We start from the raw sequence: 26,064 nt of genomic DNA, 5'->3' as shown, positions 1-26,064 counted from the left end.
CAGTTAACTGACTGATTGTTGAGAGTTTTAAGGGACAAAAATAAAGGCACAGTCCGATGGAAGACACCAGAGCCTGAAGCAATGTCTTCAGATGTCCTCCTTGAGATTTCAGCAGTCTTATGAGTTTACTGCAGGCCACACTGTGTGACATGGATCTAATAAACTTGTGTCTGACATCCAGTTTGATGCGTGTCGACTCTGTGATGATCACATGACTGAATCTAAAACAGTGCAAGTCAATATACAATAAAACATCATCAGCGTACGTGATCACTCTGCACTACTGTTGTGTTGAACAGTGAAGCTCAGGAAGACTGGAGCCTTGCAATAGTGACATTAATGTACTAAGTAGAGTAGAGCTGAGTGATATTAATGTGTTTGGACAAAAATCCAGAAAAGAAAATGAGGAGAAGAATGTTGACCCGGTCATGTTCTTTGTTGGAATCCCAAACATTTCATTTTGCTTGTTTCACCTCCATCATTGGGTTTCGCTCCAGTGTCGTGTTGATCAGCGTCATTATTTTCTGCTGCATTCCCGTTGGTTCGTTGGCAGACGCAGATCGTAGCAGCGGTCGCATTGTGAGATTTTTCTCCTAAATTCTGTTGCGATCTTTGGTCATCAGACCGTGACGACGGCCATCTTTGAGCCTCTCTCACAGAGCGATGTAGGACCACCGTTTTGGAGCCACGACCAAGGACATTGCCACGTTTTTTCCACATTGATTGTTTTTCATCTGCGACAGCCCGAAATCACAGAGTGTGTCCCCAGCTTTAGTCTGACCAGCGGGTAAAAAACCCAAAGATTTAATTTTATAAAGATATGAATGGAAAAAAGGAGGACAGTCTGAGCGCCTTAGTGATCGTATGTGATGCTGGAATCAGCAAATGCCTGGCATCTTACTTGATAAATGACTAAAATAATTCCATTATCAATATAATTGATTCATTTTTGGTCAGTCAATTAATCAGATAATCAGCTGTTCATATCAGCATTAATTTGATCCATTATAGGTGAGAACAGGCTTGAAATGAAAACTCCTCATCACTTTTTGTTTCTACACTCAGGGCTCTGATTCTACACAAAATATTAAAAATAGGTAGGATTTCATATAAATACTAGTTTCCTCTTTCCTCTTTTGACAGATGATTATTGGATAGACTGGTCAGATGAATATTGTAATATACGCTGGCTGTTAGTTTGTAAAAGTGATCCGGACGCAGGTGTGATGCTCACCTTTTCTTCAGCGATCGGTTCAGCGACTCTGTTCTCTCTGTGATCTGAAACAAAGAAAAAACAAAGTCGGCTGTGATTTTGTTCTTGTTTCTGTGTTTCTGTCTGAGCTCAGAGCAAAACCTCACGTGTTCAGCTGGGAGAAAACCTTTCCTGCTCTGTTACAAACTCAGATATACTGAAAATTTACTTTGATATTTTGATGAATCCTAGTTTTTGCTCCCAGGTCTCTTTTACATAAAATAAATCTCCATCTGAGCTTCAACAGCATTGTTTTAACAGATTTTGTTGTTTTTTTCTCATTCTATTTCTTTACTTTATTTCTGCCTCATTTCGATTGAATTTGAGCTGTTTCTAAAATATAACTGGTGCTGGAGTTACAATATTTTTGTATTGAATAACTGATATTCCGTGCCAATCTACTTTATATTTTATCCAGTTTTGTTTCAAATAATCCATGTTTTCAGAGTTTCCTGCAGAATTTTAATCCCATCGAGGTGGAAAAGCCTCTCAAACTGCATTTAGACTGTAATGAGACTAAAACTCTGCACTGAAATCACACTGATCTAATTATGTCTGATTATGTCTGATATTTAATAAAAACGCCCGACATGTCAGTCACACTTAGCAGGCTGGAGCCGTTTGGGTAACACCTCATTTTAGTGGCCCACAAAATTCATGGTAAGTAGGTGATAATTAGTGAGTAGCTCTTTAAAATTACCCCAAATTGCTTCAACAGTTACCTCAAAATTTATGGAAAACAGAAACTTTTACTCTGACTGTGTCTCCAAACTCATTCTAGATGGATATTTTAAATCCACTGGATCCTAAAAATGAAACCAGGACGCCGCTCGTCATTCTGGGATATCATTGATTCTTAAAGGAATACTCCAATGTTTTGGGCAAAACAACCTTTTTTCTAATTTACCCAGACTGAGACAAGCTGGTCGATACTATTTTCACCTCTGGACGTCCAGTGGTTAAGAAGCAATGCCTGTTAGCTTAGCATGAAGACTTGAAGTCTATGGGAGTTGTTAGCGTGGCTCTGTCAAAGTGAAAAAAAAAAAAAAAATTCCAAGCTGTGTATTTCAAATCAGACAGCTTCAGAGCTGCTGGAAGGTTTATTTCTCACTTTGACAGAGCCAGGCTAACAACTCCCATAGACTTCAAGTCTTTGTGCTAAGCTAACAGGAAATGCTACCCATAGGAACTGAACCACTGGACGTCCAGAGGAGAAACATCTGGTCTCAGTTTGGGGAAGACGGGAAAAGGGGATTTTGCCCAAAATGTTGCATTATTCCTTTAAGTCTGTGTTTAAATGTGCAGCTTGAATGCGGTTTAGTTGTATTGGAGTTCCACAGGAAAACCATCCAATAAAAATCATAAATTCAGTTTGAAATGTTACTTGGTTTGCTCAGAGTGAGTTTGGTGATGCAGTAAAAATTAAAGTTTCAGTTTTCAGTAAATTCTGAGGTAAATGCTACAGAGCGTCACGGCGCCACCTTCAGGTTTTTATCCTCCAAACTGAAGAGCTTCATTAAAACAACAAACTGCTTTTAACTGCAGACCGAGGCTTCAGGACGGCTCAGCGTTTACTCTGCCCAGGGCCGAGAGGTCACACATCAAAGTGGGCGCACGCACACACACACACACACACACACAAAAGAGTCCCTTGTGTAAAGGCTTAAGCCTGAACCTGATTCCTCGGCACCTCGGCGGCTTCGGCTTCACGAACGCATCGCAGCGCGGCCGAGCTCCGTTCAAACTCACTCAACTTTAATTTAAACTCAGGCTGAGATCCTGAGGTTTCCGAAGATCCCAAACATGAGCTGCTGGATTCCAGGGAAATGTGTGTAGATCTTTTCTATGTGATGTGATTCTGCAGCCATAAAACAGCAGCATCTTGGCTCTGAATATTTCCCTCAGTTCCATTTGAGGGGGGAATTTAAGGGAGAATCAATGTTTGAGGGATTATTCAGTGTTCAGGTGATGTGTGTGTCCTCGCTGTGTTTTGCTGAGTCATGCTCCTGAGGGAAATGTGCTGACTCATGAACAACAGGCGGCCTGAACGACGGCCTGACAGCTCCCACTGGAATCAATGGAGGCCTGTTGTCGCTGGAGAAAATCAGATCAGAAACCAGCTGATCTGAGTTCAGCGGGAGCCAGCTGGACGGCTTACTGTCAGCAGGCCATGCTCACCACCCTCCTGTAATCTGTAATCTGTAATCTGTAATCTGTTTTGAAACGGTTCCCCTCAGCGACAGGAGAACCACCCACCAAAAAAAAAAAAAAAAAACTGAATTCATGTCTCTGAGAGAAATGCATCATCTGCTGAGACGCTTTTCTGTTTTAATTCATTTAAGTCCATTTTAATATCCATTTTTAAAAAGTATTTATTTTACTTGAATATTTAAAGGACATGTGCTTGTTGTCTGTCTTAAACTGTTTCACTAATTTGCCCTGATCAGGATTAGTGCTCCTAATATCGCTGTATTGGTACAACAACGATAAAGACATTCCATTCTGTTCTATTCTGTTCTATTCTGTTCTGCTGTGTTGTGGCGTGAGGCTGAGGTGAGGAGTCACGAGGTCAGAGTTTATTTTTAGGAGGCAGAGCTTTGGCACAACTGGAGAGCAAAGTGTGAAACTCAGCAAACAGAAACCACCAACACACGGTGCACTTTCCACTCAGGGAGGGAGAAGAAAAAAATCTCCACCAAGTCATTTAGTCTCAGCTCAAATTTTGTTTTTCATCAAATGAGATAAGAAAAATCCACCAGTGGGACGAGATAATCCCAGTTAAATAATAAAAGTGTCCAAATGTGTTGAAATGGAGATTTTTTTGTAGTATTGTGACGGTTGCAGATCATGCAGTGTCATGCAGTCAAGCTGTTTCTGTCAATCACCATCGTCACCATCATCATCATCATCACCATCATCATCGTCACCATCATCATAAAACCTCAAACAAACACACACACACACACAAAAAAAAAAAAAAAAAAACTTGAGGAGAGGTTTCCAGTCCTGACCAATCAGAGAGCAGAGTGTCAGCTTCCTGTCACACCTGCACATCTGCTCACACCTGGACTGTTCACCTGACCAGTTCACCTGACCAGCTCACCTGACCAGTTCACCTGACCAGTTCACCTGGACTGTTCACCTGACCAGCTCACTTGACCAGCTCACCTGGACTGTTCACCTGACCAGCTCACCTGACCAGTTCACCAGACCAGTTCACCAGACCAGCTCACCTGACCAGTTCACCTGACCAGTTCACCTGACCAGCTCACCTGACTAGCTCACCTGACCAGCTCACCTGACCAGTTCACCTGGACTGTTCACCTGACCAGTTCACCTGGACTGTTCACCTGACCAGTTCACCTGACCAGCTCACCTGACTAGCTCACCTGACCAGCTCACCTGACCAGTTCACCTGACCAGTTCACCTGACCAGCTCACCTGACCAGTTCACCTGGACAGTTCACCTGACCAGCTCACCTGGACAGTTCACCTGACCTGTTCCCTGCCAAAATGTTCAAAGGGGAAAAAAATGTCTCTACACTTTGTAATTTTAGGGAAACTTCATCATTTTCCGAATATTTCCAGGACTGGAAAACAAAAGATCAGATTCCATGACTTTGCAGAGAAAAAAAGACGTGAAGTTTTTTTCAGTTTCTCTAAAACCTAAAGAATAAAGTCATTAAAAGTCGCTTCAGTTAATCAACCAGGATCTTAATCAGTCTGTTACCTGTGTTTGAACTTTGTGCTCTCTCCTTGATGTGTTTGATCCACTCTGTCTCCTTCAGTCTCATTTTGGAAACAAACTCTTCAACCAAAACTCAAACACTGATAAAGGATCATTCTGCTGTTTTCTGTGGACGTTTATAATAACAGTCTGGGCAGAAAAAGCCGTTTACTGCACGTCATTTGATGGGTGAGGTTACCTGTTACCTGTTGGAGTTCTCTCTGAGCTCTGGACCAAACAGTTTGTGTGTCCCTGTCGTTTGTTTGGACCCAAAATGTGGAAAAACAGAGCGCCGATCCAAAAACACCAGAATTATCCTTTAACAGTCGACATCGTCTGACTAACAAACTCAAACTCATCAGACACACAGAATCAAGAAGTCTGTTCACAGCATGCTCTGCACACACACACACACACACACACACATGCAACTTACGAGCTGAACCTGAACTCATCGGCTGTGAAGATTTAAGACGCAGAGTTATTACTTGTCATAGTTTGATGTTTTTATGGTTGACAGAGCAACATCAGTCAGCATATTGGTTTACCTGTGTGTGTGTGTGTGTGTGTGTGTGTATGTGTGTGTGTGTGTGTGTGTGTGTGTGTTCACACTGCGAGCAGCCTGATCAGTCTGAGCAGGAAACTTGAGCTGAATAAAACCAGATTTCTGCTCGTCTGATTTTGGTTCATGAGAAATAGTTCAGCTGTGGTGCTTTTGGCTCCGCCTCCTGGGCGTGTGAACTGACACCAGGGGGCGGGGCCTGTTTGCATATTCATAGATCTGTGCATTTTTAATGAGGGCGAGATTTAGTGCTACATTTAAGGCACTGAGTGATGTTTTTTTCATGGAAACAAACTTAGACATATGTGATATCGCTGAGCAGAGATGATTTTAGAGGCTTAATAAATGACTGGAGGGAAATTTAAACTGTAGTTAGAGTTTGTGAGGGAAGCCGTGCTGCTCGCAGTGTGATCACGCTGTGTGAGGACGTCTTCATAACAACACAGTCTGCTGTGAGGCTGGATTATCAGCTGACCTTGTGCGTGGGCGTTTTGGGGCTGAAGGGGCTGAAGGACTCGTCTCCCTCCACGCTGGACGAGCTCAGGCTCTTCATCCTCTCTGCCGCCTCCATCCTCCTCCTCTCTATGTCCTCCTTCATCCTCCTCCTCTCCTCCTGCAAGTCAGTTCACACACATGTGACCGGGTTTAGTCTCGGCTGATTAGCTGATAATGATTAATGATTTTAATGAAAATCATCGGGACAGAAAACTCACTTGTTGGTTCTGAGGTCACTGAAACTTTGACCCTGCTCAGTATCACTTTGTAACAACCATCATTAATAAATGGTTAACTGGTTGTTCGTTAAACTTATGTTACACTTATTTTACCGTTAATGAACAATGGATTATTAGTAATGCTAGAAATTATGTTTTTTTTTTTACCATCAGATAAATGTGGTGCAGTAAAAAGTGCAATTTTTCACTCTGAAAATGCAGCGTGAGAAAGTCTAAAGTGGCTCAAGATGGAAATATTGGACTGAAGTAGCCTAATGAAGGTGTTTTGAAAAAATATGGAGCCGTGGGCGACGATAATATTCTGAGCAAAACAATTCAGGATCTCCATGATTCCACGCTTTTTTCTCATAAATTTGTAACTTTACAAACTCTGGATTTTTGAATTTTTTTCTCATAAATTTGTAACTTTACAATCTCCGGATTTTTGAGTTTTTTTCTCATAAATTTGTAACTTTACAATCTCCGGATTTTTGAGTTTTTTTCTCATAAATTTGTAACTTTACAATCTCCGAATTTTTGAATTTTTTTTCTAATAAATTTGTAACTTTACAATCTCCGGATTTTTGAGTTTTTTTCTCATAAATTTTGAGGATTTTCGAGGTTAAAGTTGAAAGTTTTCACGAGAAAAAAACAGGGATATTCTCTGAGATTAAAATCGTAAATTTACAAGAAAAAAATTCACAAATTTTTGAGAAAACCCCCCTCAAAAGATAGTATTTCCTTTACATTTTTTTTTTTCAAGAAACCACACATCTTCTCATAAATTTGACACTTTAATCTCAGAGAATATCCCATTTTTTTTTTTCTCCTAAATTTACAACTCTAATCTGAGAAATTGTGAGTTTTCCTCTCGTTGTTTTTTCTCACCTCCTCTCTGGCCAGGCGCTGCTGCTCCTCCTCGTCCCGGCGGCGCTCCTCCTCCTCCCGGACGCGGCGTCTCTCCTCCCTCCTCCTCTTCAGCTCCTCCAGCTCCTGCTCGGCCTCGGCCTGCCGGTGCCTCAGCTCCAGCAGCTCCTGGCTCTCCTTCTGCTGGTGGCTCCGCCGGATCTTCTCCAGCCGCTGCTCCGCCTCCGCCTCCGCTGCCTCCTCCGCCTCCTCCGCCTCCATGCCTCGGCTGACAGGAAGGATTATTAATTATATATAGAGATTCACTATTTCACTGCTCACACTGTTTAATTATAGTTTTTACATATGCTCAGTTTCTTATTTCTGTATTTATTTCTGTAATTTTTGTAGGATTAATGCACAAATTTATTCATAATGTACATACTTTTTTTTTTTTTCAAATTTCTAATGAACATATTTTTCCATTTATTTTATTTTTCTATTTCTTATCACCTCACTTGTGCTGATACATGTAGATAGCCTATGTTCTTCTCCTGAGAGCCTGCCCTCCCCTCGGGGATCAGTGAGGTGTTTCTGTACCTGCTGGACCTTTTTGTCTTATTGTGCACGTATGACGTCACGTCCTCCTCGTCTGCGTCTCCGTTGGTGTTGTTGTCTCTGGCGTCCTGCTGGAGGAAAACCTTGGACGTGTATGAGACCTTCACCTCTCGTCTTTTCTCCACCTGGACAGGAGAGGTTAGAGGAAAAGACAGAAGAGGAAATCACTAAGTGAAGAAGAAGTCGACCTGGCAGTCTGAGGGAAAATGGGTTCATCAAAAATGTAAAACATGTGCTTTTTCTTTTATTAAAGCATGTTCACCTCCTCATCTGGCCGCTGGGTCTCCTCCCTCCTCTTGGTCATCCTCATCTGCTCCTCCTCGCGCTCCTTCCTCCTGTCGGCCTGCATCCTGGTCCTGTCGGCCTCCTCCTGCTCCTGCTGCTGCCTCTGCAGGCGAGCCGAGGAGGAGGAGGACGAGGAGGAGGAGGAGGCGATGGTCTTCTTCACGGGAGCGCCTCTGTTCGTCGTGTTCGTGTGCTTCTCCTCCTCATCGTCCTCCTCCTCCTCGGCTCCCTGGCTGAGCTCCTGCAGGCGCTGCTGCCTGCGTCTCTCCCGGCGCTGCGTCCAGTCGCTGAAGCCTTCGTCCTCCTCCAGGGAGGGGGAGGAGCTCGGCTTCAGGCCGCCGTCGTACCTGAGGAGAGACAGGAGGCCGGTCAGCCGTGGTCATGTGACCTGAGACAGCAGGAGGTGCCTCAAGGTGAAACTCAGAGAAGCTCCTGCAGGCCAGGAGCCACAGGCAGCAAACTGCAGAGTCATGACTGAAACACACACACATCATTTTTCATCAGATTGACATAAAGCCGAGCGTTCACCTGGTTCAGAGTCACTGAGGAACCGGGAGAACGTGCACGAGCCTCTTTTCCTCTCCCATAATAAACTGTAAATGTATAAAGACACGACCAGACATGTTCATATGAGCTCCTGTCACTTTCACTGACTATCGCCCGGTTCAACGTCAGGTTCAGTCAGCTGGTCCAGACCACGCTGGGAGCCGAAGGAAAGGGTTGAGAGGGAAGGCAAAAGATTTTTACGAGAGAATGCAAAATTTATTGCACAAGAACCCAAAACATATTGCAGATCTCTCCATGACCCTTCAGGGGCTCCGTACTTTACTGTCTTCTTCACTCTGTCAAAAAAAAAAAAAAAAAAAAACCTCCTTCTGTTGATGCTCATTAGCTGCACTTTAACACCATGTGCCTGTTGCACAAAACGTCCCGGGGCAGACTGAGACACACCTGCCTCAGGCGGGACGGGGCGCTGCCGTCCGCCTGCAGCTCGCTGTCCGTCAAACAGCGTGCTCTGATTTTTCTAACAAGGGTTCAGCGGGACAGTAAACACAGCCTCAGAGCAACTGCCACGAGGCGTTCAGGGTCCAGACCAGGACGGGAAACTACCACCATGCAGGAGAAGAGACACCAGATTATTTCCTTTTCTTGCTGCATTAAATCAAACTTCCTCTCTCTCTGTCTCTCTCTCTCTCTCTCTCTCTCTCTCTCTCTCTCTCTCTCTCTCTCTCTCTCTGTCTGTCTGTCTCTCTGTCTGTCTCTCCCTGGTGGATTGTTTTTCTTTTCGAGGCAGAGTGAACCCTTCTTTGAAACACACGTCCGAACACCTCGCTGTGGCTGTTTAAGCGGCTTGTTCCTTCGCTGGGCGGCTGAGCCGAGCGGAGGGAAGCCGTGGGATCCAAAAAGCTCGAACAGACGCAGAAACGAGTCGGAGAGCGTTCAGCCGCCCGGCACGGCCCAGATCAGGATCAGCAGAAATTTAAAAAAAAGAAAGAAAGAAAGAAAGAAAGAAAGAAAGAAAGAAAGAAAGAAAGAAAGAAAGGGAAAGTGCTTCAGAAACAAAGGCTGGAATCTGTTCAGGTTAGTTTGGGTAAACAGAAGCAGCTGACAGCAGCAGGAGGCCAGAGAGGGGTCACGGACACACACACACACTAACACACACACACACACACACACACACATTAAACACTACCCAACACACTGACGCCCCGCGTGTGAAATGTAAACACAACTTATGTCAGAGTTTGGTTATGCAACACTTAGAATAATTCTCATATATAATACTTACACTTAGTTTTATTTCTGATGCATTTCCCTTTAAAAGTGTAATATCAAAGTGTAAAAATTAAAAAAGTTGCACAGTTTTACATGTCAGTAAAACACACCCTCACACACTCTAACACACTGTCACACACTCTCACACACCCTCACACACCCTCACACCCTCACACACTCTCACACACTCTCACACACTGTCACACACTCTCACACACCCTCACACACCCTCACACACTCTCACACACCCTCACACACCCTCACACCCTCACACACTCTCACACACCCTCACACACTGTCACACACCCTCACACACACACACACACCTGCACTGACAGCTCACTATAATCCCTTCACTGTTTTCACCTGTGGACTGAGCTCAGGTGTGACCAGAGGAGATGCACCTGCAGCCGTCCTGCAGAAAACATCATCAGCCAAAATGTCCAGAGGGAAATATGCACAACTAATAAACACAAAGTCCTCTCTCTCTCTCTTTCTCTCTCTCTCTCTCTCTCTCTCTCTCTCTCTCTATTTTTGCACATTGCTTTTTGCACACTGGGTTGTACTCAGATCTTATTCTTTATTTTTTATTTTTTATTTAATTAATCTGTAATCTGTGGATACTGCTGAAAAACTGCAAATTTCCTGCGGGATGAATAAAGTATCTCTCTCTCTCTCTCTCTGTTCATTAGACGTGGTGCAGCAGAGGAATTCCTTCACATTCCCAACATGATGAAGCTGATCGGGTGATAATGAGTGATGATGTGACCGGTGTGAGTGTGTGTGTGTCTGTGTATGTGTGTGTGTGTGTGTGTGTGTGTGTGAGTGAGTGTGTTTCAGTCCTTCGTGCTGTTTCCGTGTCGCTGCTGTAAAGTCGGGATCGCAGTCTAACCCTTTATTCATTTTTTTTTCTGATGCATGATAACATTGCAGTTATCTCAGTGTTTTGCTGTATTTTAGCTCTTTAGGTCACACTGAGATTCAAAATCCCAGCAAAGCAGCAAACACCATGTGATATGATGTTTATGAATATTTTAATATTTAAATGAGCTGCTCAGGTAAATTAAAACTACATAAATGACTTAACTAGATTAAAAATAATCAGATGATGCTACGACTCCACAGATTAAACATCAGCTAGGAATCATCACCACACCGACAACCTGTGGGAAAAAAACTTTCTCTTTGCTGTATCCTGAAACGTCACCTCGTCCTCCTGGTCAGAGCTGTAATCTAATCTGAGGTCAAACTCTACAAAACGCTCTGCTGTTTGCTGTAATCCTGCTGTAATCCTGCTCATGGAGGAAGTTTAAGTTAAACATTATTCTGCTGTTTGACTTGGATCAGGGTATCCGTTAAATTCCTAAAATGTCAGTGTGTCTATTCAAACACTGTTCACACACACACACACACACACACACACACACACACACACACCCCGCCCCGCTGAGGCCATGACGGTTATTTAAAGTTTGATCCTTTGACGCCGACAGGAAATATCATGTATATTCTACATATTTTCCCAGGTCCTTTTCTTTTAATCTTTTACTAAAAAAAAAAAAAAACAGAAAATTCTTCCAGCGAGGTCAAAAATCTGCCACTGGGATGAGATAATCCCACTGTTTCTCCAACGCTAATCAGCTTGTTTCCAGAGTTTATGTGAATCAAGTGTCGTTTTCCTGATCTGCCTCGTTTCTGCACATTTAGACATTTAGGTTCCCAGAAATATAAAAAAAAATCCTGAAACCAGTGGGATTATCTCATCCCACTGGTGGATTTTCGTCTTTGTCTTTGTTCTTCTCTGTGTGAAGAAAAACGAGGTTGAGATAAGATGATGAGGTGGATGTTTGTGACCTCTGACCTCTGACCGGCAGCGGAAAATCCCGCAGCACTTTTCCCTGCAGAGGGCTGGGATTATTTTTTTTAAAGAAGGCGCTGCGTTATCTCGGCGCCTTCACAGCCTTTAATCTGCGGCCGCGTCGTGTCGAGTCACCGCCACGTGACGCCATGAGCCCGCCGCTGGGGTCGCACAGCGAGAAGGTGTCGGCGGCGGGCCGTAATTAAGCGTGTTGAAATGAGAAGCGTGGGCTCGCCACACGGAGCGACTTTACCCAAGACACTCTGTAGTAAACATTCCTGAGAGGCTGTGTAATGAGAAGGCAGCTGTGAGGAGGAGGGCTGTGTGTGTGTGTGTGTGTGTGTGTGTGTGTGCGGATTTTCCCAGTGGAAACATTTGTTTTATGAAGCCACGCCGACGCTGCCGGGGCCCGTAAAGCGGTGAGTGAGTGAGTGTGCGGCGGCTGGGAAACATGACGAGCAGCGCCTCAACACGACGTTATCGCCAGACCAAACAGCGGCGCGGCCTCGGCGGTCACATTCTGCCGCACATGAATCATTCTGCAAACTTCACAACATCCTGGGCTCCCGCGCTCGCCCGTACATCAACCTCACTGACTTTTACGGCCTTTTTAGCGAAATACGAGGACCCTGAAGTGACCTCGTGACCCCGCTGTGCAGCATGCCGCCTCCGATCAGACACCAGAGACACGCCACCTTTTATTTGACTGATCTGCTCTGAAGTCCAGAAGCTCCTGAGGTTAAAGCGGCACGTCTCCATCAGGGTTTCCTCACAGAGCCGCGGCACACTGAGGAACTCGGCTGCTGTATTTTTATTAAAAAACAAAGAACGATCCAGGCCAGGGGTCAGTGAAGGCACCGCGGGCGCTCCCTGGCCACGCATCACAGACCTCCATTTATTACCTCTCGTGTGTGAACAATCAAATTCATTCAGATATGTAAAATTGAGAAAAGCATCTGGATCAGGGTTTTTTGTATGGTAACAAATTCAAAACAAAGTAAATTAAAGTGAAAATGAACTGGACCCCCAGAGGCCCCTCAGGGACCCCTTGGAGGCCCCAGACCATATATACACTCCTGATCAAAATCTGAAGACCAGTTGAGAAATTGCAAGAATTTACATTTTGCACTGTTGGATCTTAAGAAGGTTCTAAGTAGAGCTTCAAAATGCAAAAAGAAGAAATGGGAGTCAAAAGTCTCAGTGGGAGACAAAAAAAAAAATTGAGTAAGCAAACAACCATTAAACTGAAACAGGCTGTTCATCAGCTGATCAAAAGTTTAAGACCACTGCCTTTAAAAGCCCAAATCTCTGCAAAAATGTGGATTCAGTGTCATTTTCTGTCAGGGATCCACACTGTCATGACCTCCTGATGGCAAAGGCAAAAAAGCTTTCTGTCTCTGAACGCGGTCGGATTGTTGAGCTGCATAAGCAAGACCCAACAACAAGACCCAACAACAAGACCCAACAACAAGACCCAACAACAAGACCCAACAACAAGGCCCGACAACAAGACCCAACAACAAGACCCAACAACAAGGCCCAACAGCAAGACCCAACAACAAGACCCAACAACAAGACCAACAACAAGACCCAACAACAAGACCCAACAACAAGACCAACAACAAGGCCCGACAACAAGACCAACAACAAGACCCAACAACAAGGCCCGACAAGACCCTCACAGCGTGCCACTGCTGCTGAGGCTGGACGCAGTCAGACAGTCATTTTTAACTTCCTAAAAGATCCTGAGGGTTATGGAACAAAAAAGTCAAGTGGCAGACCCAAAAAAATGTCACCAGCCCTGAGCCGGAGGATCCAATTGGCTGTCCGTCAAGACAGCGGAACACAGTGAAACCATCTTCACCACTTGGAGCAACATTCCCACCAGCCTCCTGGAAACACAGCATCAAGCAGCCGAAACCAATTTTTGAGGAGATTACCAAGATCAGGAGGTCATGACAGTGTGGAGACCTGACAGAAAATGACACTGAATCCACATTTTTGCCAAGATTTGGGCTTTTAAAGGGAGTGGTCTTAAACTTTTGATCAGCTGATGAACAGCCTATTTCAGTTTAATGGTTGTTTGCAATTTTTTTGTCTCACTCCCATTTCTTCTTTTTGCATTTTGAAGCTCTGCTTAGAACCGTCTTAAGATCCAACAGTGCAAAATGGAAATTCTTGCAATTTCTCAGCTGGTCTTAAGATTTTGATCAGGAGTGTAGGCTATAATAACTAACTGATGAAAAGCTGTAAATCCACAGTGCTGGGTGGACAGGGTGGTTCTTACGTGTTTTCCTCGGCGGGGGTCTCGCTCTCCAGCGCCGGCTCTCCGGGCGTCGAGTCGACGTTCATGCGGCGGAAAGCCTCGCGAGCCCGCCGCCGCCGCTCCCGCTCCGCCTCCTCGGCGTCCTCGATGCTCCTCTGGGCCGTCACCCTGAGGGGGGGCAGACACACCCCGGGTTAACGGGACACACACCACGTCTCATTAAAGGGCTTTCTGCTGCGTTTCACTCACATTCCTGACGTTTCCCTTTAAGGTTGTAACGTTTTCATTAAAATGGTTACAGGTCGTGGACAGTTAACATCATGCAGGTCCGATTTGTAATTTTCTGTAGTTGTGTTACTCCTAAATGTGTGTTTTTTTTTTTTTTTTTTTTTTTTATTGTATCTTCAATAAAACTCTACAACTGCTAACGTCCAGAGTTCAAAACATGAACATGCAGCTCTCAGTTTTAACAGGCAGGACATTTTCATTTTGGTGATGAAACGACACACGATGCGATGTGTAATATCAGCTTCACATAAATAAATAGGCTTCATTAGAACCAAGACACAATGTCAAATAACAAAAACAACTTCAGCTACAACAAATTATGAGAAAATGATGTTTATGTCTGAGACAAACATCCTCCCAGCAGCAGCCGACTGAGCAGAATGTGAATAATCATCGTTAAATAATAATTCCTAAATGTCATTTCAAAGTGCAGATGGATCATTTTGACGGTGACTTTGTGAGGCTGTGATGTGTGAGCAGAATACAATGTGTTCCTGTAGAATATGCACAGAGTTACTGAAGTTTAGGAAATCTCCGAGGATAAATTTGCTGAGTCATGCTGGGACGTCCCGGCCCCCCCTCCCCCCAGTGAGTCTCCTCTCTAAACAAAGAGGCTGTTTCCTCCTGGAGACGCTGCGATGCGTCCAGCAGAACATCTGCCCTGCTGTTTATCTCCATGACAAACACACACACACACACACACACACACACACACACCTCACCCCGTGTCAGCGTGACACAGGGTGAGGTCATCACCTTATTTATTACAAACACACACGGCCTCTCGCCGGCCCGTGTTTACGCAGGGACGTTTCACAGAAAGCACGCAGTGTGTTTTTCCAGAAACATCCACAGCTTCCCATTCATCACACACACCTCCACACACACACACACACACACACACACACACTCCACAGCTTCCCATTCATCACACACCTCCACACACACACACACACACACACACACATTCACACTCCACAGCTTCCCATTCATCACACACACACACACACACACACACACACACTGGACAGCTCCCTGCCTTGCTCAAGGGCAGCTCGGCTGGCAGGGTTCGTGCAGGCAGCCTGGTGGCCACACTGAGGCTCAGATTAAGGAGCTAAATCTGTGAAAACCAGTTTGTTGTTCTCCTGCGGGATTCGAACCGAGGACTTCAGCTGCTGCGTTCAAGACAACGCGGAAACTCCACGTCTGACCTCCAGTTCCCATTCACTCTGCAACTTTTTTTTTTTTTTTTAAATACTACGTTTTCAACATCCAAGCAAACAATAACAGCACATAGAAATCAATTTCAAATTATGAATACATATGAAGTGACCACATACACCGATATAGAGGTTCCACAGAAACAGGTTCCAAAATGTTCCAGTGTAGGTCTGCTTTTTCTGATGTTTATCAAAATGATTGATTTGAGTATTCAGTTCTAGCAGAAAACTGTGTATGTAAAAGTACATAAATGCATGTGATGCTGTTTAATGTAACTTTGATTTTCTTCAAATAAAAGTAACGAATCCATCAGTGGGATGGTTTCCAGAATTTTCTTGAATCAACACATTTAGACTTGATCCCAGAAAAAAAAAAAAAAACACCCTGGAACCAGTGGGATTATCTCCTCCCACTGGTGGATTTTCTGACCTGGTTTGAAGGAAAGTGAGCTCCTCACCCTGAACATGAGACTAAAGGACTAAACGACTAAAGGACTAAAGGACTAAAGGACTAAAGGACTAAAGGACTAAAGGACCTGGTGTTTTGGTTGGGGTGCAGCTCCTCCAGGTCGTGTTCGTCCCTGCGTGTTGTTGGTGGGCCTGCTGTCGGAGCCTCGGAGGGGGGCGGGCCGGGGGGGCCGGGCGAGTGTGTGTTCCGTGTGTGTGTTCAGGTGTCCGGTTACTACACTCACATTTGGCTTCTGGGCCAATTAAAGCGGCCCGGGTCACTAATCGATCCCTAATGGCTTCCAGGCCGAGGCTCCATCTGCCTCAGCCGCTCTCCGGTTTCTGCCGGCGTGGGCGGGACGTCCTGTGACCTCTGACCCCCGAGCATCGGCAGCAGTAAACCTTTAATCTGAGCTGTGGGTTACGTGCGGTAACAAGCTGCGGCGTCGCCCTCTAACTCGCTCTCTGTCTTTCCTGCCTTCTCATCAGGGGAGAACAAACTGAAACGTCTTTGTTCTCACTGCTTTTTCTTTTTTTCACTTTTCTCACCAAGAGATCCAGGACCAAGCCCTTTTCCACAAACCAGAAAAGACTTTACTGCACTGCAGAGTCACTCAGTGTCATCAGAGTCAGAGTTTTAATCTTATTTTTTTTTCAACAAAGGTAAAAAATCCACCAGTGGGATGAGATAATCCCACTTCTTCGCAGTGCAGTTTCACTGGTTTCAGGTTTTTTTTTCTTTCTGTGAACAAAAAGTCTAAATGTGTTGAAATGAGGCAGATCAGCCGCTGGGATCGAGGAAATTCTGGAAACAAGTTGATGAGCGCTGGAAACAAGTGGGATTATCTCATCCAAATGGCAGATTATTGTCCTTACTGGAGGAAAACCAAAGCTACATTAGGCAATATTACATGCATTTTTTTTTTTTTAAACAGTAAGAACAGTAAGTCGTCACTGTGGCTCTTCTGTCCATCATACTTTTGAAATTTCTAAGTTTCTGTTTAGAAATCTAGAGAATAATCTCCTCCTCTTCCTCCTCTTCCTCCTCTTCAGCTTCATTCAAAGCTTCTCTGAAACGTCTCATTCTGCAGAGAAACGTGTGCGATAAAGTTCATTCAAAGCAGCTCCGCCTTGCAGCTCAAAGTCTGCAGCCTCTCCACTTTTTCAGATTGGAGCTCAGAGATAAAATAATCCCTTCTAATCCAACAGGACAACAAGTCAAGCTTTATGCTCTAATACCTCATCAAATACATTATAACCCAGAGGTGCTTTTTCTATAGTTTGTAATAAGCTGCTCTCGTGGTCAGACGTCTGTTAGTGCAGCTCTCAGGTTTTACCACTGAACGTGAGTCTAAATAAAACTCTGTCCCAGCATCGAGGCCGTGTGTGTCTCAGTGAGTTTGGGTCTTTTCAGGCAACAGAAGCTTAAACTGATGCTTTCCTTTAAACCTTGTCGGCTCCGGGTCAAAGTTCACCAACAAATTTCTGATTTACGTCTGAATGGTTGGTGTGTCAGGGTGTATTTTCGGCCCGTGTGTGCTCATTTTGCTGATCTGGTCTCCTGTGCAGTGACGGGTGGTTTCCTGTGTTCTGTGGGCAGAGAGGATGGGACGGGACGGGGCGGGGCAGGATGGGACGGGACGGGGTGGAGGTGAAGAGGCCGGTGAGCAGCCGGCCGGGGTCGCAGGCTCGCTGCTGCTCTGGTGAGTCAGCTGGGCGGCGGCGGGGGGACGCTGCTTTATGGTGTTTGTTTTGAGGCGCCTGCAGCAGCAGATAGGCCCGCCCGCTGCGGTGGGACGGGGCGATAACACCGGACGGCGTTTACAGCGGCAGATATTCCTGCTGCTCGTCACCGGCCTGTCAGCGGCTGATACTGAGCTTTAATGAAACATCAGGAAGCATCAGTGCTAATGTATAGATAATTTATTCATCTGGTCAGAATGCAACACAGAGCAGTGACAGTCTAGCTTTAAATCCTATCAACTGTCATTTTTTTTTTTTCATTCATTTTTTAAACTTTTTTTTTTTTTACAGTTTAGAGTTAAATATCAGGAATTGTCAACTGTAATATGTGCATTTTTTAAAAAATTGATTTTAATTTATTTATCTGGTCAGTATGCAACACAGTGCAATACATTTTAAATCCCTTCAATTTATTTTTTTTATCTAACATTATGTAACATTAAACAGGTTTTATCGGTTGTTAGGTTTTATATTTTAGGTTTCTGTGTTGCCGTCTCCCTTAATCCATTCTTAGAGAAATCACCAAACTGTATGCAGCATAATTATAAAGTAAAGTATGAAGTCAGTTAATTGTGATTCTGATGTGACGGAGGCTCCTGCTGAAAACCTGCATTTTGTTTTCTTTTCACGTTTTCTCTGTTCCCTCGCTCAGCTGCTGAGCTCGCCGTTAACAAGAGATCATTGATCAGCGAGTCAAGTGACAGAAAATTAATCGATCAGTCACTGGTCAAACCATCTGACTCTCCATCCATATCTTCATAAAATTAATTTAGTTTGTTGGCTAACTAAACTGACTAAAACCTCTGGATGAATGTAAAGCACACACAGATCTCCAAACCCTACCCTGTGTGTGTGTGTGTGTGTGTGTGTGTGTGTCTGTGTGTGTGTGTGTGTGTGTGAGCGGCTCCAGCAGACCAACAGGATCAGTAATGATGATCAGAGCTGTAATCGTCTGTGTTTAAAGTTATAAAGAGTTTCACTAAAGACAAAAGACAAATCAATAAAATAAGTGAAGCAGAAAATAAAGCAATAGAGTAATTTAATACAGTCATAAAGGCTGGTAAAGTAAATAAATCCAGCCTGTTTTTTTGTTTGTTTTGTTTTGTTTTTATATATTTTAATATTTTTGGGGAGTCATGTTGTCTTGTCTTCTGGGCTAAAAGCTTCTGTGCACATTTAGTCAGCCAGTATCTGTGTTGGTTTTAAATGATGACTTCAAATCAGATTGTCCTCAGATGCTTTCTGTTGACTGGTTGACTGATTTTTAACTGATTTTTTAAAACTATTTTTTATTCATTTATTTACTCACTTTTATGTTTTTCATCAGTTTTAATGCGTTTATTCTTCATTTCTTTCTTGTGACTGTGGCTGAGGCCGACCTGTGGCCTCCGGCTGTGGCGGCGCTGGACGCTCTTCTAATTAAAGGAGAGGCGGTCGGCCTCGTTAATCTCAACACCTGGATGTTAAAGAGCAAGGCGGCGCAGCAGAGGATCATGGGAGAATGGGGGGAAACACGTGACCTCTGACCCCGGTGACACGTCGGAGGCCGAGAGGCCGGCAGCTTTCCTTCCACAGGGGGGGCTGCGACGCAGAGTCATGCACGCACACACACACACACACACACACACACACACACACATAAATGGAAGTAAACCTGGTTTTGCTGCCTCTCTGAATGCAGATTGTGAAACAGCTCAATCTGAATTCACGACCTCGTTAAGGTTTACTCAGAGAGAAAACACACCGACACGCCGTCAGCCAATCACACGCTCAGATTCTGCACCACCTGGACAACTCGTACGGCTCGACGACGACACACACACACACACACACACACACACACACAGACACGGAGTGTGAAAGTCAAACTGAGATGGTTCTCGTTCTTCCTGCTGCTGCTGAGATCTCATGACACGTTCACTGGCGCTCCGACACACCAGTTTCAGTTTTCTAAATTTCCAACCAGCAACAGACCAGACCGTCCAAACTGGGGTGGCAGCTGGGTGGAAGCTGCTAGCCCAGGACACCCTGGTAGATCCACCCCTGCTGCAGTTCAAACACACACACACGCACACACACACACACACACACACACACACACACACGTCAAATGTCCTGGCAGTAAAAGTGACTGAGCTCCTTTTTCCAAACAGTAACTGTGTTCGCTGGGATCTTTTCCCTGCAGTTAGAAAAGGAGGAGAGAACACACTGCACACTGCAAGCTTTTAAAGGGACATTACACTCAACTGAGGTGAGGACCCTGGAGACTCAACTGACACATGTGGACTAAGTGCATCATATGATCGGTGTCTGCATGCACATTTTTCGCCACTTGAGTCTAAATGTTTTTTTTTTTCTGGTGCAGCTTTTATTGTGAAATGACAAAAAGTAGAAGCAACAAAGCAGAAGCAGGTTCCTCTTCTCGTCTCTGCTAGCTGAGCTTTTATTGTGAAAGGTTCCACAGTCTGTTCTCTGTAATGGATCTGATTTAAAATGCAGTGAAGACAAAAGTCAAGCAGAAATGGACTGAAGGAAAAGTCAAATTATTGACTTAAAAAAAAAAATATATACTTCAAAAAGTACAAATACACACAAAAAGCTGCTCAGTTACAGAAACGGGAGGAAAAGTAATTAGTTACTTCCAGCTGTTAGTAACCGATTACATTTTGAAAAGGAGCTGCTCTCATTGTCCTGCAGACATGACGGAGACACGCCAGCAAAACACACTCAGCTCTTTGATCACCAACAGTGCAAGCATCCAGCAGCAACCACACACACACACACACACACACACACACACACACACACAGCAAGTCAACACAAAGCCACACACCAAACCAAACAGCCACTAAGGCTCTCATTGTCGGTGAGGATCTGCCTGCACTTGTCCGAGGCTTCGCTTTATTGTCCAGCAGCTTTTCAGCGGAAAGAGAGCGAGAGAGTGAGAGACTGTCAGGAGGAGGAGGAGGAGGAGGAGGAGGAGGAGGAGGAGGAGGAGGAGGAAGGTTACGAGTGTGAGGCTGTCGAGGCTCGGAGGCTCGGCTGAGTGACGCCGTAATAACACGGTTTCCTCTCCGGCCTCCGCGGGACGGCAGAGGAGCAGGAAGACGCCTGAGAGGTGAGGTCATGAGCTGAGACGTGTCGGGACGGCAGCTCTGTGGCTCTGACTCACACACACACACACACACACACACACACACACACACACACACACACAGTCCCAGAAAACAGTCGCCAGCCACCAAGACGAGCTGTGAGGAGGGTCTGAGGCCCCGGCCGGGACGCGTCCCATCCTCAGGCTGCAGATCTTTGTGTTCCTCCTCCAAAAATCCACCAGCGGGATGAGATAATCCCACTCGTTTCCAGCTCCAATAAGCTTGTTTCCCGAGTTTCTTGTCTCTCTGAGCAAAAAAGCCAAAGCATGAACTTTTTTTTTAAGGCTGATGACACAGAAAGTGATCCTGACGCGGAGGCATAAAGCTCAGAGGAGAAGACTTACGATCAAACTCCACGGATTTAGACTCGTTCCCAGAAAATAGATCCTGAAACAAGTGAAACTGCACTGGAAACACGTGGGATTATCTCATCCCACTGGCAGAGCTTTTTCAAAAATATGATGTCTAACACCAAATATGAGACTAAATGGCTTTGAGACATGGTGATTTAATAAGTTACTCTGGTGAAAAAAAGAAAAAGGGAATGTAAAATGTGTGTGTTTCCCTGCTGCCCACAGTGTGACTCCCTCAGGATTATCTCATCCCACTGGCTGAGTTTTTTTAGTTTTGTTGAGGAAAAAGACGATGTGAAGTCTGAAGATGACACTAAACGTCCTGATTGTTTCCGTGATGCTGTGTGTGTTCAGACGGAGCAGCAGACAGTAATAATCCCGAGGCTGAGCTCAAACGGGCCGCAGCTCGTTTCCTACGCAGCGTGGCGACCGTCTGCAGAGCCGGCGGCCGCCACGCTGCGTTCGCTCTGCAGAGTCTCAGTCCAAAACGCAGGGAAGTGACGTGTCGTTTCACTCCGACGAACGTGGATCTGCAGCGAGTTGACCGAGGGACGAGGGACTCAGCATGACTGCCGTCCTTCACAGTCTGAGCTAAATTAAAGGCACCGAGAGGAAAAAACAAAGCAGTCTGGTCCTCCAGGCTGCTGCTGAGGCTGTGATCTCATTTGATAAAATCCATTCAGTTAATTCATTTAAACTATGCACATAGAACCTACCTGAGCCCTAGAAGGCTATGTGCAATGAAACTGCTAAATTCCCCATACTGCACTCTGTGTACGTCCAATGCTCTCGGTACGTTCTTCCATATGATTTGGGAATGCCAAGAGGGTTCAGAGTTCTGGAGGATGGTTGCTACCAAACTTTCATTACTTCTAACTACTGACATTATACCATCCCCAACCATACGTTTATTAAATGACATATCCCAACTGCATTTGAAGTGCACACACAAACGCATTTTCTTTGCCGGATTAACAGCAGCAAAGAAAATTGTGGCTATGAGATGGAAAATCCCTCATACCTTAACATTTCAACAATGGGCTCTTACTTTCTTAGACATTGTATATATGGAACTCTCGACGGCCCGACTACACGGTGCAAGTGAGAAGAACATTAAGGCATGGTCCCAGGTCATAGAGGTGCATATTTTGAACAGTACTTGACCTTGTAGGGTGTTGTTCTTAGGCTTGGCTGTGTTGATGTGTATTTGAATGTGGTGTATGTGCATGTGCAGGTGTATGTGCATATGTGTTGCATCTGTGTACATGCTGGTATGGCACAAATGTGATACAAAGAAGGATGTTGTGGTGTGGTTGGTCCCAGAGGAAGAGGGAGGGGGGTTGGGGGGGTTTGTCTGTTGGTTTGATTTTTTTTTTTTTCTTTCTTTTATTGTTTCTTATCTGCTATATAATGTATTTTATGTATGGAGTAAGAGCATTATGTTGATTGTTTTTCAATCATTGTTAATGATACATACATAAATAAAAAACAATTAATAACAAAAAAAAAAATAATAAATCCGTTCAGGACGAATCAAACAAATCAAACAAGCAACCTCGCCTCCGCAGCCCAAACACACACACACACACACACACACACACACCGCCTGGCCTGCGTCAGCTACAGTCCTGTGGATTTAATCAGCACGCTGCAAAATGATCTAAACACCTGATTAGAGAAGATTCAGGCTAGAAATAAGTGAAGTTATGTGTCAGTGCAGTGAGATCATTTTATTGGGTAAGATTTCTGGAAATAAGAAAACATATCCAGGCTTTACAGAAGAGATTCGTATTGAAACGCTCATTCCAGGTTCTGCTGCTGAACAAGATTACTGCTCTTCATCCGAGAGCTGCCATCTTTAGCTTTTCTGTCTTAAAAAGTCCCGACTGTTTCCACTGCAGCGACGGGGCTCAGAGGCATTCGCAAAATAAAAGCCCAAAACATTTGTGGACGGGAGGAGAAACACACCTGCTGTTAGACATCAGGAAAGACTCAGTTATCAGCTGCTGTTTTTTTTTTTTTTTTTGATCTACTCAAATATCACACAACACCGACGTTTTCAGTAGCCGGTTTCCATCCACCTATTTTTATTCGCATTTTCAGAAATTGCGAAAAAAAAAAAAAAAAAAAAACTTGGATGGAAACGCCAGAAATTCGAAAAACGGCCGAAAATTCACAAAAAAGTTTTTACGCTTGGAGGGGGTGGATTTCTCAGCGTATCGATAAAAGAAAATGCGACTTTTTGCTGTGGAAACAGGTTTTGCGAATAAACGATGACTGGACCAGATACCACGTCACACTTCTACACTACAGTCTTATTATTAGTTATTATTATTATTATTATTATTATTATTATTATTATTATTAGTCTCTTATTCCTTATTTAGGATGGTTCAGTACGAAGTTAGCGCTGCCAAAATAGTAAGCAGACTTCTCCCAAGAATCTGTCCCTGATCAGCTGTTGAGTGTCAGCTGAGTGTTTGTTGTTGTTCAGTCGACACACAGACGCTGTCTGATGACATCATCTCACGGCGCACTCTTCTGTCAGTAATCGCAAAACAAAACTAATGGAAACAGGCAGAAATTCGCATTTTCTTTTGCGCATTTTGACAAAATTCGCTCAAAACTTTGGATAGATTTGGATGGAAACCCAGCTAGTGAGGGTGTCTGAGCGAAGGAAAGAGCGAGGCTGCGTTTGGACGGTCGAAAAAAAAAATCAGATTTTGAGAAGCGAAGCAGCTCGAGTGGCCGTTCTGCTTTTCCACTTTCTCTCGTGATAAACAACATGTCAGAGCATCGCCCCGTCACTTTAATCAGAGTCACTTTAATCAGAGTCTGCACGGCTGCATGCAAACGGGAATCTTCCTTCTCATTAACAGTTTAGGAGGAATACAGTCTTTTCAGAATAAGAGCAACAAACTGAATATTCTGTGCCTGTAAACACAGTCAGTGAATGAGAGCGAGCTGACTGCAAATCTCCACCACACACACACACACACACACACGTGGTGTTTCCTGACACGCTCGCTGGTGTTTCTTTCAGCGTTGACTCTTTCCAGTCTGTGAAGTCTGCGGCGTTTCCTGCTGTCGTCTGTCGAGGCCAAGAAAGAGAGAAGAGAATCCATTTGAGCAGGAAACGACAGGAGGAAGACGAGCGAGACGAGCGAGACGAGCGAGACGTGCTGACAGCCGGCAGCGTCTCCGAGGAAAACACACCCAGAGTGTGGACGGACGCTCGTGTTCAGCTGCGTCCTCGTGTCCTCATCTCCTCGTGTCTCTGCGTGGCTGCATGATCATCAGACGGCGTGAACTTGAACGAACCGAACAGAAAAATGCGACGTGACAAACTCTCCCCTGATCGCTGCGACCAAAGAAAACAAGCCGCAGCTCCCCGACGGCCAAAACCCACAAACAGCCAGACAGAGGGAGGTCAAAGGTCAGAGAGCGCAGAGCCCTCTGAGGTTTCATCATCACGAGCCAGACGTGGAAATGAACCATTTAAAAATTAATAATCTGGACTCAATAATGAGGAATCAGAATCAGAATCAGAGACACTTTACTGATCCTGGAGGGGAAACTGGGCTCTGGCTTTTCCAGCCGATCACCTGGAAACAGCCAAACCTTCAAAAATCACTGATTGGTCCTTTAAATTTCTAGTTATTTTGCATTATTAGGGACCGAGGTTAGCTTCGTAAAATAATGATAGAAGTGTATGATATGTCCAGTCAACAAGCTGGAACAGGAGCCTCTTCACATCATAAACCTTCAGTATATGTAATCGCTAATAATCTGATTACTGAGATTGAGACTCTTTTTTTTCCAAAGCTGGTAAACAAGTATTCTGTAATAAAAAAAAAAAAAAAAAAAAAAGTCCATGGTAATGAGCTGATTAGTCTGAAATTCAGAGTTAAAAAGGTTAAAAAAAAAAAAAAAAAAAACACAAAATCTGCCAGTGAGATGAGGAAATGCTACTGGTTTCCACTGCAAATCAAAAATTCACACACCGCTGACACAGAGGGAAACGAAACAAAAAATGTGAAATTAAAATATGACTATAATCTTTTCCTGCCTCTAAAGAGCCGATTTCAAAGTTTGATGCTGTCCTTCTTGGGATTTATGATATAAATATTGACGTCTGCCCAAAAAAATCTCCATTTTTAACAAATCATGCAGCTCAAATCTTGTTTTTCATCAAAAAAGGTAAAAAAAAAGAACAAACATGTGCCATAAACGCTGAACATCAAAAACAGAGTTCAAACACCACAAAGACACATGAGATCAAATCCTGTTTTTTAGGATGAGATAATCCCACTTGTTTCCAGCACTAATCTGCGGAACAGTCTCCCCGTTAATCTGAGATGTGCCCACACTGTCTAAGCTCTTAATCCCAGCCTTAAGACACATTTTTCCACTCCTGCCTTTTTGATCTGTTTACATCTTCCAGCTCTGCAGTGCAAACATCCACTTGTAGGTTTATTTTATTATGCTCGGATGTTTTATGATTATTTGTCTAATCTTTAATTTAAATTTCTTTGAAACTGATTTTAAATTGTTTGTTTTCAAACTGCTGCTCTGGTGTCTTTGTTCATCCTGATGTAATTGTGATTCCATGTTTCCTACAGGAAGCACTTTGTTCATCTCCCTTCAGCAGTGCTGTACAAATAAAATTATTCTTCTTCTTCTTCTTCTTCTTCTTCTTATTATTATTAATATTGCCTTGTTTCCAGACGTGTTGAGTCGAGTGTCTCTGTCTCGGCCCCGGAGGCTGATCGGCCTCGTTTCAACACTTTTATTTATTTATTTATTTATTTATTTATTTATTTATTTATTTATTCCTGAGAAAATTCCTGAAACGAGTGAAACTGCACAGGAATAAGTGGGATTATCTCTGCCTGGCAGAACACCGAATTATCAGACTGAACGACCTGGCTAACATGGAGGCTTTGTGTGTGTGT

General features: G+C 44.2%; 1 protein-coding gene across 1 annotated transcript in view; it reads right to left on the bottom strand.

Annotated features, from left to right (window-relative positions):
- The window catches only part of lsp1a (lymphocyte specific protein 1 a), a 49,079-nt gene that overhangs the window by 19,034 nt on the left and 3,981 nt on the right, over window positions 1–26,064 (bottom strand). Inside the window, exons 2-7 of the mRNA XM_030054438.1 lie at window positions 13,925–14,071; window positions 7,981–8,350; window positions 7,701–7,843; window positions 7,143–7,389; window positions 6,017–6,154; window positions 1,235–1,278 (exon numbers count right to left, since the gene is read on the bottom strand). Coding sequence (XP_029910298.1) covers window positions 1,235–1,278; window positions 6,017–6,154; window positions 7,143–7,389; window positions 7,701–7,843; window positions 7,981–8,350; window positions 13,925–14,071 — 1,089 coding nt within the window. The remainder of the gene's footprint in view (window positions 1–1,234; window positions 1,279–6,016; window positions 6,155–7,142; window positions 7,390–7,700; window positions 7,844–7,980; window positions 8,351–13,924; window positions 14,072–26,064) is intronic.

The sequence above is a fragment of the Myripristis murdjan genome, chromosome 6, assembly GCF_902150065.1.
Source record: "Myripristis murdjan chromosome 6, fMyrMur1.1, whole genome shotgun sequence".
In the NCBI taxonomy this organism is placed as follows: domain Eukaryota; kingdom Metazoa; phylum Chordata; class Actinopteri; order Holocentriformes; family Holocentridae; genus Myripristis; species Myripristis murdjan.
This window is presented reverse-complemented; position numbering and strand designations above follow the sequence as displayed.